We start from the raw sequence: 15,685 nt of genomic DNA, 5'->3' as shown, positions 1-15,685 counted from the left end.
TTATTCCCTCAGTTCCTGTACTGCTATGCGCTGAAGAAGGAGATTCCGAAACCGGTCCGCTTATTCTCAGCAGGAACATCGCTTGTTATTTTATTTTTTTTGTTCTGTAAGTTTACTGTCACTGTGTATTCTTTGCATGTAACCTTTGGTTTCTTTACTTGTAAGGTCAAATGTATATGTATGTCACAACGTCTACTATACATTGTATCACTGAGTTCTTGTTTTATCACTTTATTTTCTTTTTAATATGAGTATGAATCAACTAAGAAAGCTACCAAAGGCACCTAGACCAGTTACCAGGAGCACATTGAAACGAACTGATACAGTCTTCTCCACTCAATCACCAGCAGGTGGAATTACACCAAATAGAGAACAAAACCAGCCCGTGACGGAGAGAGAACAAGTAGAGCCGACTATGAACAACCCTACCTTCACATTTCAGGCACCAGCTGAAGTGGTAATGCCGGTAAACAATGCCTCTGAAGACGCTGAGCCACGGACTAACGGGATTGATGGTGCGGGTGAGGTCACTGCAGCAACAGTGGTGAGTCCTAACCCCAACCCTAATACTAACCCTAACCCTGACCTTATTGGCTGGACCACTAAATTTCAAGCACTTTTGAGCCTGGCTACAGCTTTATGGCAAGGATTATTCACAGATATTACGTTGTAGGTTTGAAGATGGTTGTCCGGACTCTCTTGGGGTCATATTACAAAATAAATTAGTGATTGCTAATTAGAGTTACCACTGCCAATGTTCATGGTTTGACCTCAAACTTTGAAACCTTTAAATTCATTTACTCACTTGTAGCATATAGTTCAGTCTAAAATAGCATGCTAGCATTATCTAGGGTTAGTTGGCCATAATCGGGGTCAGACCCATCAGCCAAATGGTGATCATTAACTGGAGTTATTAAAGTATGTGCCATTAAACTGTTATTGGCAGTTAAACCAGGTTGTCTATGGATAGAATTTTTAAAATACTATTATAGCTAAGATCCCCAGATGTTGTATACATACGCAAGTTATTGTGAGCTCAGCTAAGTTGCTTAGCAAATTATATGCCAAATATAATTTCATTAATACATTTCAATACCCTATGCTAGACAGCAAGGAAAACTATCCTAAATGGACTGAATTTAACTGTAAGTACAAATCATTACAGCAAGGCTATATATAAAGCCACTGGATGGACATTTGTGGTCAGTAAACATCCAGAAGTGACATAGCTAGCTAGCTACCTGATACAATACACTGTACTGCATACATATAGAAGCCACTGAATTAATTAAATCACACGATAAGCTTTGCAGCTAGGTCCCTATTCACAGATAGCTATAGCCAGGTTGCATAACATGCGCAAACGTATCGATGGCTATCTTGAAGGTAGAATCCGTTGACAAGCCGGAATTATACCCACTGGTTGTTGTACAGCACAATAGCTACCTGGGACTGGCCTCAAAAGTTCAAGGTATTTTTGTCCTGGATACTGTTCCACACCCAGCCAAAGCGCTAGATCGCGAGTCAACGAGTACATCGAGGGGTTATCAATAGTAGCAGTTGTCATCACTATAAATGAACTTTTCGGCGCTTCCAACCGAATCACACGCGCAGGGGTTTATAGTGGTGGGCGGGCGGAATATCGATAAAACATCCGCCAAAATTTTATCATAATGCCGCTAATTAGGGGCCTGCGAGTTATGTAATGCAACAAAACCTGTTTTTTGTACCACGTAATGCTAAGCTTAAATCAAACTAGCCAATGCTGTGCCGTGTAGCCTTGTTAAGTTGAAGGGAAGTAACGCAAAAATTCCGCCTTTTTGCATTTACCGTTGAAGTTGTACGTTTGCTTGTACCCTCTGCCGTTAGCCTTCAAAGAAACTGCCCACAGACAGAGCTAGTCCAGGTCTGAGCTAATCCTCAACTGCAAGTCGAATTGTTTGTGGTTTCCCCAGCTAATTTACTAATCGGCAGGAGACGCGTTCATATTGCAAAGGCTGAATTTTAAGACAATCATTTGTTAAATTTATTAAACTGTTAGGCAAACATAATGCGTGTCAGTTGCTCTTTAGCAAGTGCTTGAAGTTTCCAGGGGTGGATGAGCTGCTGTCTGGCTTCCTCAACTACATAAAAATACAAAACAAACAATGCATTAGCTACTTTTAGTGGGTTGCATATCAAAGACAAAATATGATAACATGGTAAAAAGTGAAAAAAAAGGTGAAGGCAAAAAGGTCTGCACTAGGAAACAAAAAACATGAACTGTGAATTTAACCCTGGATCTCAACACCACACCACATCTTATGCTACCAACACCAATAGAACCATGAGCTGTACTAAACTAATATATTATGCATCCCTACACAATATATGTGATGACTCACTTATTCAGTTTCAACACAGCAGATTCAGAGAACGATGATGAAATCTCACCAGCAGGAGACTGTAAGCAATAAATAAGTATGTAACAACCATTTACTAGATTGTGTGGTATTGCAGAATGCTAATAAGAGACAATCCACATTACTTAGCTATTTTTCAGGTAACTTAAATAATTAATGTATATTTAACAGCCACCGTATTTATAGCTACAAAGGCATCATCAGAAGTTCACGTATCAGGTATGGATGCCAGTACGTTAATATATGTAGTTACCTATTTCATTTTATCTGATGTCCCTGTAACAGTGAGTAACTCCACAGCATTAGGACATCATGTAGGGGGTAAGTTCTGCATCCTATTGTGTTAACATATTATTGATATTAGATATAATAGCCGAAGCCGTACCAATGCAGTCACAGGCCAGTAAGCTTGTATCAGTCGTCCGCCCTATGATTTCAGGTAGGTAGATTGCTGAACTCCTTGGTTTATTAGACGCATTGGGCTTTAGATACACTTACACCAGACAAACCTGCAATGGAAAACTCAGGTTAGTATAATTTCAGCATATATCACAGTATGTCAATCACCATAATTTTCTATTTACAGACAAAAACAATGAAGGATTTGAGAACAGCAGCACAACACCGCACCCTTTAGCAACAACTGAGGAGAAATACCTTTGGGGGTTAATGAAAGAGACAAGATACTCAAGAGATAATGTTCATATTGATGAGGGATCTGCCTTCGCGGCAAAATCCTTCAACGCTGGAGACTTTGTTTGCGAATACAAGGGTGTTGTGCGCAAGAAGATAGCAGAAGACTGGGGGGATCAACGCAATGCCTCCCTGGGTCTTGGTTGCTACTGTTTAGATGCAATATACAAACGCACTACCTATGTTTTCGATGCCACAGCATCTATTAATGACCCAGGGAGGTATATCAACCATGCAAGCAAAAATTATAATTTGCTTAAGATGCCACCAGTATTGATTGGAGAGCCACCACATGCACAGCTTAAAATTGGTTTTGTGGCAAGGACAGAAGGGAAAGACTTTTTTTTCACTATGGGTTGAAAAGCCAACCAGAATTTCCCTGGATCACAACTGACGGGTACAAACCTGCAGGAAATGCGTTCATCAAGAGAAAGGTAATTCTGCCACATATTTGCAATTGCACTGTTCACAAACACTCTAGATCCCCTGTAGTAAAAGAAAGCCACCCAACCGAACCATCATGAGCTGCTTTGTGCCAGGGTGCAGTACCCAAAATGTCAAGAAACTTGCAGACCACCTAAGAGTAGTACACAGAGACTTGACATTGCAGCAAAGGCACCACTACCTGAAGATTGGACGTACATATGCTCAACGTGTAAGCAGACAATTTCATAAACTTACAATGCTAATGATTTTTACTTAGGAGGGTCCCCCTGGAGTTACAATAGAACAAGCTATTAGGAGGGTAAGTGGACCTTATCATCCTTACACTACAGTTACCTGTATTTATATATAATTACAGGCTAAACCTATAGCATCACCTTTTAAGACAACGTCTCTGTGTCAGCCAAGCAGCCTAACTCCTCCACCAACGTTGACTACACCTGCTGTCACCACTGCAATCCAACGTGTAAATTGGCATCTTCAAATATCTGACTTACTGGTCACTTCTGGTCATCAGCAATCCAGTGACCTTGCTGCATTATTAAGAATCATAACGTCTCTGCCTACATTCACAACACCTGCTGTCACCACTGCAATCCAACATGTAAGTTAGCACTCTTACAATATCTGACTTACCGGTCACTTGTGATCAATAGCGATCCGAAAAATCCAGTGACAGTTTGGTATCGCCAAATGATCCACCAACATTGACTACACCTGCTGTCACCACTGCAATCCAACATGTAAGTTAGCACTCTTACAATATCTGACTTACCGGTCACTTGTGGTCATTAGCGATCTGAATCCAGTGACAGTTTGGTAACGCACCTGAGCAAGCATTTGGGCGTCAAATGCCCCATAGTGGGGCAATATATTGATTGCATACCTTGTAAATAATCCTTTCGGTACTTTGACATCATTCTTTCCAAATAAGCCCTATAAGGGAAAGTACCGAGATACGTAATATCATTATTCAAATCGTATTGACCCCTTATGAATATTATAAACTCTTGGTATAACCAAAAAATATGTGTTAGCGGTTGAAAAGCATGTGAACGGTATATATCGTTACTCATCCAGGCTTCGAAAAATAAGGCAATCAAAGGTAGAAGCTTAAGGTGCATCCATCTTGAGATTGTGCAGCTGTACGGCTCACGTTTTATTATGTAATCGATATAGCCATAGTAATTCAGCACATGCATGACACGCATAACTGAACATTATTATTAGTTGTTATTAATAGCTGTCACATAGCATATCATGGCTGTTGTCAAACTATTACAATGTTTACTGAGCCAGGCATGAGTCTCTATCAACGTGTGGGAGATATCAGCACTGATGTGATTGATACAGAATTGGATCAGCCTCCCACGAATTCTGATAAACTGCTCGGGCATAGGACAAAATGTCACAGTGAGCAACTCAAATTGGTATGGCAGCTAACATCGTGTCAATTACCTTAAAATGGTCGAGATACCCTACTAGAACAATAGAACTTTTTTTACTAGAAACAGTATATAGCTACATGCACTACTCTGATAAAATTGTCACAAAGCTATAATGCTTGTGAAGTGAAGTACTCTAATTAATTTTAGCAGCCAGTTAATGAAGCTCAACATACATGTACGTGTAAATGGTTTGAATGAGGAATAAACTTTGTAATGCTTAAATGCTGTAGCAGACATTTGGTATTTTGTAAAAGTATAAAGAAATGTTTGAACACGTGCACTGCTCAAAAGCATGCATAATGGTGTGTACATAGCATAATAACTTTAGCATTGTGTATATGTTGAGCTGGATCCGGAGAAATCAGCTTATAAACAAATAGGAAAACAGACCAGGTGGTTAGTGCAGTTTAGATTCATAGCAGGTTCAGAAAAGGGTTACACACTATACTGTAGCTATGTATAGCTGTCTGGTATATAATTTATGGGGATTATCTGTAAGTAAGATTTAAGAATTCAGTGGATTATGTAGTGCCACAGATTAGCCAAATTCCAACATATTTCAATGCCTGAGTTATTTAATGGTTTGAGGATTCAGCTCAATGCTTATACCAGCGTATGCAGTAACATCAATTTGTATTATACTCTTAATTATGTCTAAATATATAATATGCAGGGCAAAACTGCAATGCTTTCTCAACTACAACCATCTCTGTCTGCTGTGTTCAGCATCGAAGGTTTCATTTCATGACCTATTTAAGGACTACAGCTGGGAGAAATAAGGACAAAGAATCTATGAAATCTATTGCAAATGATTTGATAGAATTCTATAATGTAACATCCCAATCATCTGAAGAATCTTTCAGCAAGATTGACAGCCTGTTTAACAGATCTAATATTCAGTTATTCCTGGACTATATCAAAAAGAGATACAAGCCAGCAGCAATATGGGAAATAATACAAAAGTTAAAAATGGCTATCCAGTACATTATGAGTCTAAGCAGCAGAAAAGACTATTACACTACAGGATGCACTTTTCTGAGGCTATTAACTGACCTGCAAGACAATTCTCAATTGCAGAAAGCCAGTGCTTGAAGGATATCCATTTCAAAATGGTCATGTGTCAACTCTAAGCAATCGGTCAGTGTGCATGTACGTATGTGGTTGCAAACAATAGCTTCTTAGGCTAAATGCTACATAATGTGTATGTAGTTGGTAGAATTATTATATATATTATATGCTAATCTGGTAACTGTCAGAGTAGTCATAATTTGGTAATGGTCACAAGTGGTCATCACAATGCAGCCCTAATCATTTCTGCGCATGTTTAATCCATGCATGCAGTCCTGAATCAAATCTAAATAGTTATTACTGTGTATGGTGATGGTTACCACATCAACCTAGCTATGAGACTGCCTGTCCAGCTCCTTGATAACATTCTTTGATCTACACAGGATAAAGATTCAACCATAACTGAAGTTGAATGTGTACAAGAGCCAGATAGCATAACTATTGACTCATCATCTATTCGCAGTTCAAGTGAACATGACACTGATAATGCAACAGAGAGCCATAGGACTTTTGAAACGGTATTTAATTAACATTGCTTTTTGTAGAAGAACTAGAGTGGTATTCTATCCTGAATATAGGGTGCTTTAGCTACAATAAAATCTGCATATGCTGATTCAAGTGAGAGCATTGCCAGCACAGACAGTGATCATATAAGTGTGCAGGAAAGCACTGAGAGTATTGCTTCATCAGATACAGTAAGCATACTGTAATCCACTGGCTGTATATATGCTACTATTGCTAAATGCATGCAGATTAGCATTAGACTACAGATGAGCTTGCCTAATATGTTATAGCTAATGACTCAGTGGTACCTTTCATTGTCCAAAGCAATTGCTTTGCAAAGACAACAGAACTCCCTCAACATTACTGAACAGTTACCATTCTTAATGGATCCACATGAATTCTTAGATAATGAAAAGGTACAGAGTAGCAGATAATCAGTTATGAATACTTTATACTGTGATTACAACAGGTTCAACAGAAGGTCAAGGCAGCTAGAGTAGTATTGAGTGATGGAAAATTTGATAAAGCAGCTGTTAGAATTCTAACAGCATATGCAGCAGCGTGCATACTTTATGGAAATGGGCAGCGATCTGGAGTGATTACAAGTTTGAGAATTGCAGAATTCAATCAACGACAACCATGTGATTATGATACTGATGAAATAATTATTCCTTGTCTACACCATAAGACTGGTCCCCAAGGCATTGCACGGCTGGTGGTAACATGTGACATTGAACAATTACTTTATGAATACTACACAAATGCTCGACTGAAAATACGAGCCAAAGAATTTACAAATTCTAATAGATTTTTCCTGACTACAACTGGCTTTCTATGTACATAAGTATACAGAAGAATAAAAGAGGCTTTATCCATAGAAAATCTAAAGCCACCTAGGCCTAAAGATTACAGGATAATGGTTGCAACGGATGCAGCAAGAGAGCTGAATGATGTAGATTTACGAAGAGCAGCAAAACATCTATGTCACAGCACAGAAACAAGCAGGCAATACTATGAATTTAGCAACAATGATGATACGGTGCTTGCTCATCAAGCCCTTTGCAACGTCTCGAAAAAACGAAAATGGTCTAAGCAGCATATAACAGCACTGCTTAAAGAATGGCCACTAACCAACAGCCCACCTGGTTTAGCAGTGTGCAGAGAGATATCAAGAAAACATCACATGAGCAGAACTGGAAAGCAAGTATTGGACAAGTGGAGGCAATTAAAGAAGACAATGTAGTTGATATGTATGGAGTTTTACACTTTGTGGCACAACTGAGCATAATAGGGGAATTTGAGTTGCCAATAGTCTTGCCTAACACAAAGTGCATTATACATATACGTAGCTATGTTTTATGGGTTAAGTTGAATCCTATTAATCACTGAGAGATAGGATTACACAAATACTTTAAGTTTGGCTCACTTGTAGCTAGCAACAATCAAGAATCATTCCATATAAATTTTGTCCTGCTGGGAAGCCACAAAAGTGCACAGCCTGTTACGACCTTGTTATGGATCCAAACTATATATATATATACTAGAAGACAAAAAATTTGAATTTAAAAAAGGGAAGTAGGGATCTACGCCTCAAAAAGCACTGAAACAAGGGTAGTTTAGCTAAAATAGTGTAGCTAAAATGATAATATCAATCCATGATCAACTAATAAGACAGATGATCCCTACTGTGGTGAATGTATAAATACCTAGCAAAGTTTCAACATGATATGCGCCTTCACCACAGTAGGGATCATCTGTCTTATTACTTGATCATGGATTGATATTATCATTTTAGCTACACTATTTTAGCTAGTTTCAGTGATTTTTGAGGCGTAGATCCCTACTTAAATTCAAATTTTTTGTCTACTAGTGTGTTAACTTTTTTAGCTCAGCTATTATAGGTGGCTAGCTATGCCTACCTATAAGTGTATATGTATCCCTGCATCTCTCAAATTAACTTGATGATTCATATTGTTATAATTTTTCTGTTTAGAGTAAGATGATATTAGCTGTGCTACTGGATAAGCCTTGATGGATCAGAAGACTGACGAGTCGCAATTAGTTAACTGAACACTTTAGTGTTGCATTATGCATTGAACTTGTGTACCATTAAATATATACCGACTACCATGCAGGGCATTTAATTTGCAACATGAATAAATTGCTAGTGATTCCCGGGGGCAACATTTTCCCCAGGGGTCAGGAATTTGTTGCGCAGCAGTTACAAATCCCCATCTATGCCTAACCTGGGGTAGGTGGGGTGTGACTTTGACAGGTGCATAATCATCAAGTGGCAACTTGACAGATAATTATACTTAAAAAAACACACTTACGTAGTTGCAGTGATGCTTAATCGAGCAACCGCATGGAATGAGCACCAACTATTCAATCCAGGGTATGGGTATTGTAACTATTTAACGCTTAGTTCTGGTGTTAAACTCAAGAAGAAAGTTCATTTAGCTTAGGAGTGGCAACTGCAACTTCAAATGCTGGTAATTCACTGAACACTCAAACAAATATTGCCAATCAGTATTGAATATTTGGACGAACAAAATGATTCCTTAGGGTCGAGTACAAGCTCTCAGTACAGTAGTCCACGTAGAGTATAAGAGATATCCCTGCTTTGTATCATCCTGTGGGAGCCCAACTGAATATATCTCTGAATTTGTTGACTACTGGCTCCAACCACACACGCGATCTCTTCCATCATACATCAAAGACACCACACAACTTATTAATGAACTAAAAAACGTTCATGTCAATACTATGGACCTGTTAGTTTGTATTGATGTCAAATCTCTATACACTAACATACCTCATTCTGAAGGACTCAAAGCTTGCCTTCAAGCTCTACTTCAAGGGGAAGAAAATAATCCCCAACAGCCACCTGCTGAAGTTCTTACAGAACTTTTAGAAGTAGTGCTAAAAAATAACACCTTTGAATTCAACGACAAACAATATAAACAACTATATGGCACTGCAATGGGAACTCGTACCGCACCCTCATACGCTAACACCTTTATGGGCGCTTTAGAAAAAAGTATCCTTGACTCATCACCATTACAACCCAAATACTATCGTCGCTTTATTGACAATATTCTCTTAGTTTGGGAACATGGTGAAGATGAACTCGACAAACTTATTGACTCAATGAACAATTTCCACCACTCCATAAAATTCACAATGGAAAAAGTCTAGAGAAAGTCACTTTCCTAGATGTTAACATCCTCAAGGATGAAGCCTTTCAATTGAGCAATAGACTAAGTGTCGAAACCCACATTAAAAAAAACACATAAACAAGCGTATGTCCACTCTAGTTCATATCACCCAAAAGATACTGGCAAAGGCATTGCCATTGGCGAAGCCAAACGCTACCTAAGAACCAACTCCAACAGGTCCACTTTCAATTCTTTTATCAACAAACACATCAACCAGCTTGCACAAAGAAGATACTCCATCTCAGAAACTTCTGAATATGTATCCTCAGTCACATTTCACCAAAGAGATCTAGCATTACAACAAAAACCTAAATGAAAAAACAACAGACCAGTCTTTGTAAGCCGTTACAGTCCTATGGCCAAACTCTAAAAGTCATCCGTGAACATTGGCATTTTCTTCAAGAGGATACCACAGTTGGTCACCTCTTCCCAAACCCACCCCTCATGGCATACCGCATGAATACCAACCTCCGTAATAAACTTGTGCGAGCTAAACTCCCTCCCTCTAGCTCCACAGAAACTGTCTCACCCGACACAGTGACAATCTCACTCGACCACAGCCCTGTTCACGAACATGAATCCTCCAGTTCTATTGGATGGCATCAGAATGTCATTCATTTCTGCCCTATCCGCAGCTGTTTCTTACATAAAATCCTTAACACCTCCCTCAGATAAAGAGTTCCATCACATTCCGTACATTCCGTGCCCGAGGTAGAATACACTGCAACACAAAAAATGTAGTATACTCCATCACTTGCAGCAAATGCAAAAAACAATATGTTGGACAAACCACAAGCTCCCTTCGTCACAGAATTAGCCAACATATCTCAAAAACTAACCCAACCTGCAGAGATAAGTCCTCTGCCATAGACACCCACTTCTCACAACCTGGTCACAAAATGCCTGTACAACCTCTAGCAGTTGTACCTCCCACACATGACAACATCCAATCCCGCCTACATTCACTTGAAATACTTTGGATTGACAGACTAAAAAGCGTCTACCCCCAAGGACTCAATTGGTCCCATGGAGTGAGAGCATAACCCCAAACCACACGCACATACACACACCCCACTGAATACACTCATTTGTATTTTGTACATATTTTAACATCATTCTTCTCTGGCTAATATACATTCAATCATCCTTGCCAATAATTGGGTTGCCTAACCCGGGCCTAACCCTAACTCTAACTCCTAAAAACAATTCTCCTAATCCGAAAACTGTTCCCCTAATCTTAAAATGGGTTCTCCTAACCCTAATTAATGCCCTCCCATCGTCAAAAAGGCTCACCTAGCCCTTATCCGAAACTACACTTAGAAATGCACAAGAAACTGCATTTCTCCAACCCTAGCACTACAAAAAACTCACTATCGTCTTAATCTCTCTAACTTCCACCTCCAAAAATCTCAATGAGCTTCATTTAGAATCCCACATTTCTTGAATCACGTGCACATTCACACCATTACGTAAGCACACCATTCCACTCCTTTGGCGTCCCACATCATTTTACACAATCCCCACCAACCAGAATAGCATCTTAACATTTAAACCTATTCTACAAAGCTGTTGGTGCTCCTTCATTGCGCTGCTCTAATCAATAGCACTACTCCCACGCGATTCGGAAATAATTATTATTATAAGGTAACACAAATCAAAATAATACATATTCATCAGTTAATATGTATCTCTCTCTAGCTCCTCCAGTCCACTAGGCTGGACAACCCCTACAGGAAGATCACTTTCTATAGGAAAGAGGCAGTCTTCACACCATCCACCATTCATCTCCCCTCTCTGTAAGTAATCACTTACTATTAATCCTTCTCACTCAGAGCTACCTGAAGAGCTTCCACTACGGTGTAAGCGAAACCGGTCGTCGCTGCAGTGAAGAAAAATAAATAAACCAATAATCAGTCACGTTCACTACTTACCTATAAGATAGTACATATATATCAAATATATGTTTAACACTTCTCCTTTCCTACACCTGACAGGTTCCTCTTCTACGCCTTATGCACAAACCTAAGAGGAACATACAGAAAAAGAGACCTGCAACAACAATGAGTCATAGTCAACCACTACCAGGCTCCGGGAGCCTGGACCAACATGCACTCTCCTCAACTCAGATCATACCACCAACATGGTGAAATCAACAATCTACCCCAGCGGGCAAACAGAACCAACCAACAACATACAGGAACTATCTCCAAACTCTGGCACAACTAAGAGCATTGTGACATTTGACCCTGACACATTTAAACAAGATCTCCTAGCCACTATCAGGCCTGGTTCCGTCCAGGTGCCGATGGGACGAGCCTCTACTTCTACGATAAATAACCCTAATGCTAAACCCAATCTTGATTCCAACCCTAACGCGGATCCTAATTCTAACATTGAAAAATACAGACAACTAACCCTAGACACTGTTAGAGAGGCCACCAACAACAGAAAATCAATTCCTAACAACCTCACCATTGCTGAAAGAACAACACTAAACAAGCTGAAGAAGAGAACTGATATTGTTATTAAAAAGGCAGACAAAGGAGACACCATTGTAGTTGAGACAGTTGAACGCTACACTGAAGACGGAATGAAACACCTGAATGACCCAACAATCTACCAACCAATCCCAGAGGACATCAATCCGAGAATTAGTGCAACCATTGACAAGTACCTGAAAGAAGCAATATACAAAGGACTACTGGACAGAGACACCTACCATGCCATTAAACCTCCGACCAACCCAAGAACCCCTATCATTTACTTTCTGAAGAAGCTTCACAAAAATCCAATCTCAGTGAGACCAATTGTCTCCTCAGTACAATCGCCCACTAGTAATCTATCCCACTTTATGGACCTACTGCTTAAACCTATTGTGAAGAACATCCCTCAAATCCTGACAAATTCAACTGAATTTCTCCGAGAATTACAAGCCATTACCATTCCCGACAATACCATTCTAGCCTCCCTTGATGTAAGCTCACTGTATACCAATATTCCAACAGATGAAGCAATTGACATTGTCCTAAAATATCTAGAAGAAACCCAATCACCGCAACAACCACCAAATCAGCTACCCAGAGAATTATTATACTTTATCCTCAAGTGCAACTGTTTCACCTTCTGTAACCTTTTCTATCTACAAGTACAAGGCGTAGCAATGGGTACAAAGATGGCACCCAACTTTGCGAACATCTTTATGGCCAACTTTGAAGAAAAACACATCCTACAACGACCAGACAAGCCTTACTTTTATAGAAGATACCTGGATGACATCTTTATCATTTGGACTGACACCACATCAAAACTACAACAACTTGTCACCGACATCAACAATTGCCACCCCACGATCAAACTAACAAGTGAAACATCTACCAAATAATATACCATGAACTATTTAGACTTAACAATTACTATCAACAGCAAGCAATTGACAACCAGCACTTACTTTAAACCAACCAACACATTTAGCTACCTACCAGCAGACTCTCACCACCCAAACTCTACCAAACAAGGAAAAGTTAAAGGAGAAATGATCAGAATGTTACGTAACAACTCGGAACAAACAGGCTTCACAAAACAATCAGACTTCATCAAAGACAAACTTGTACAAAGAAACTACAGTAACACCACCATTCAACAACAAATACCTGATTATAGCCAGAGGACAAATTACCTTACTACAACCAGCAAGAAATCATCAGAACACAGAGTCACCTTTATCACAAACTTTGACCCATCCATACCAACAGCAAACATCATCAGAGAACACTGGCCCCAGTTACTATGTGAAGACAACCTCAGACGTAGACTTACCACTGGACCGCGAGTATGCTACAGAGCCCCACCTACAATTGGAAAATTATTGACAAGAGCAGCAGTTAACACCACACTGACAAGCAATGAAGCTTCAGTAACGCCTACAATTTGGAAACCACCATCGCTACCAGCAAGAAACATCAAATGCAGAACTACAAACTGTGCCACCTGCCCAACACTGACAAATAAAAGCCACTTTACTAGCTACCAGAGAAAGACTTACCACACAATTGATAATATCTACTCCTGCAACACAATAAATGCTACTTACCTACTTGAATGTTCTATTTGTCAAAAGCAGTACATTGGAGAAACAGGTACCACCGTTAGAATAAGAATGAGACAAATTTACAGCTAAAACTGACCTACCGATTTACCGCCATCCCTCAATACACAACAAAGATTTTTCCATCTACAAACTTACCATAATTGACAAACATGATGACAGAAGCACAAGGAAGAAGAAAGAAATGGACTGGATCACAACACTAAAGACAAAGATACCCTTTGGACTCAACATCATAGCAAAGAAGCCACCTTAATCAAAGTAATTAGGATCAAACAATTATTGATGAGTACATAAGCTCTTTCCTGACTGATCACGTTTTTGATGACTAGGCAACTTCAAGATTAATCATGCCCCTACTGACTCAGCTATTCCCCACCTATATAAGAAACACACATTGCACACACTCTCACAGAATTGAAGAAGGCTTTAGGCCGAAACCGGTTTTCTGTTTTAGTTTAGTTTGTTTTATTTTACTTGCTATTTTTCTACTTGCTATTGTTATTGTTATCGTTTGTTTATTGTTCATTATTGGTATCTTAAACAGATAGTTACACTAACACAGAGAGAGGAATAAAAGGGATTGATCAGAAGAGTGTGAAGATGATGTAAGCAAGAAGGCCAAGGTAGCTGAAAGGCCAGATGACAACCAAAACTCTAACAATAACCCTAAAAATCTCAAACAGAAACTTGTACATAATAAATCAGACATCGACATTTCTACTGACATAACTGCTCATCCTACACCCACTATTTTGACTAAATTTTATCCAGCCAGAAACATCTCTTGCAGAAGAGAGGACTGCGCTTGCTGCAACCAACTTAAGGGCAGCCAAAGAGTCATCAGTTATCAAACCAAGTTTGTTGTTAATATTCTTAAAATCTTTGCTTGTGACTCAGTAGGAGTAATATACCTCCTGGAATGTAAATATTGTTTTAAACAGTACATAGGAGAGACTGCTACTACATTAAGAACTCGGATGAAAAGACATAGAAACATGAGTCACCAGGCTACAGCAAGACCTCTGTATAGTCATCTGAAAGACCACCAACAATCTTTTGCTACCACTTACACAGTATCTATCCTAGAAAACATCAGCAATTCTAAAGACAGGAAAGCCAAAGAAACCTGGTAAATCGAACAATTTGAAACCAAGATCCCCTTTGGCTTCAATGTTATTTATAGTTTGTAATTTTTCGTCACCCCCAATTTTACTTCCATGTCCTCCCCCCTCTTTGGTGACATCACCGTATAAAAACTCTGGATCCAGGTTGCTAAATCACACTCTCTCCACCTTGTTCCTCTGAGTTTGTGGTCTGAAGAAGGTTATTCGCTTGCCGAAACCGCAGTCGCCTAACAAGCTTGGAAAATTGAGCGTTGTCAACGAGTGAAAAAGACTCTGTTAAGTTATTTTTTGTTTTACTGGTGTACTAGTTTTGACCTGTATGGTATAACGATTTGTCTTCTTCCCGTTTTGTATCTCCCTTACCAGTTTGTATAAGTTAATTTTGTTTTGTGTCGATAGTTGTATGCGTACATTTAATTCCTTTCAGTTCAATAATTGAATTGTATAATAATGAGTGATAGTCAATTGTCCCTTAAGTTGCATAGTGGTCGTCATAGAAAGAACAGGGGTAACAATCTGCCCCAGAGTCAACCAATCTTTTCCAATTCCTTAGAACCAACTGCAGTGAACAGATTGTTAAACACACAGCCAGCCAACAAGGACTCACCTGGAAGAGTGTTGCCTGCCATTCCTACCCCACCTGTTGACTTGACCTCACCATCTGAAGGACCTGCAA

At 39.4% G+C, this 15,685-nt stretch overlaps 1 protein-coding gene and 2 long non-coding RNA genes across 3 annotated transcripts; 2 read left to right on the top strand and 1 right to left on the bottom strand.

Annotated features, from left to right (window-relative positions):
• Positions 1–1,998: 1,998 nt before the first annotated feature.
• Positions 1,999–4,250, bottom strand: LOC136246119 (uncharacterized). Its single transcript, XR_010696245.1, has 7 exons — positions 4,176–4,250; positions 4,037–4,129; positions 3,917–3,991; positions 2,788–2,911; positions 2,656–2,737; positions 2,385–2,443; positions 1,999–2,123 (listed from the first exon to the last, which is right to left on the bottom strand). It is a non-coding gene; the product is annotated as an uncharacterized lncRNA (long non-coding RNA).
• On the top strand, positions 2,556–3,116 carry LOC136246124 (uncharacterized). The gene is made up of 5 exons (XR_010696251.1): positions 2,556–2,621; positions 2,688–2,723; positions 2,776–2,841; positions 2,891–2,929; positions 2,989–3,116. It is a non-coding gene; the product is annotated as an uncharacterized lncRNA (long non-coding RNA).
• Positions 4,251–11,917: 7,667 nt separating the features above from the next.
• LOC136245927 (uncharacterized) lies at positions 11,918–13,159 on the top strand. Its single transcript, XM_066037379.1, has one exon. The coding sequence runs from the start codon at positions 11,918–11,920 to the stop codon at positions 13,157–13,159; it is 1,242 nt and encodes a 413-aa protein (XP_065893451.1).
• The last annotated feature ends 2,526 nt before the right edge of the window (positions 13,160–15,685 follow it).

This window comes from Dysidea avara, chromosome 15 (assembly GCF_963678975.1).
Source record: "Dysidea avara chromosome 15, odDysAvar1.4, whole genome shotgun sequence".
Lineage (NCBI taxonomy): Eukaryota > Metazoa > Porifera > Demospongiae > Dictyoceratida > Dysideidae > Dysidea > Dysidea avara.
This window is presented reverse-complemented; position numbering and strand designations above follow the sequence as displayed.

Bases quoted from the DNA above. Each gene is read 5' to 3' on its own strand.
- LOC136245927 (XM_066037379.1), top strand. From the start codon at position 11,918: ATGGTGAAATCAACAATCTACCCCAGCGGGCAAACAGAACCAACCAAC.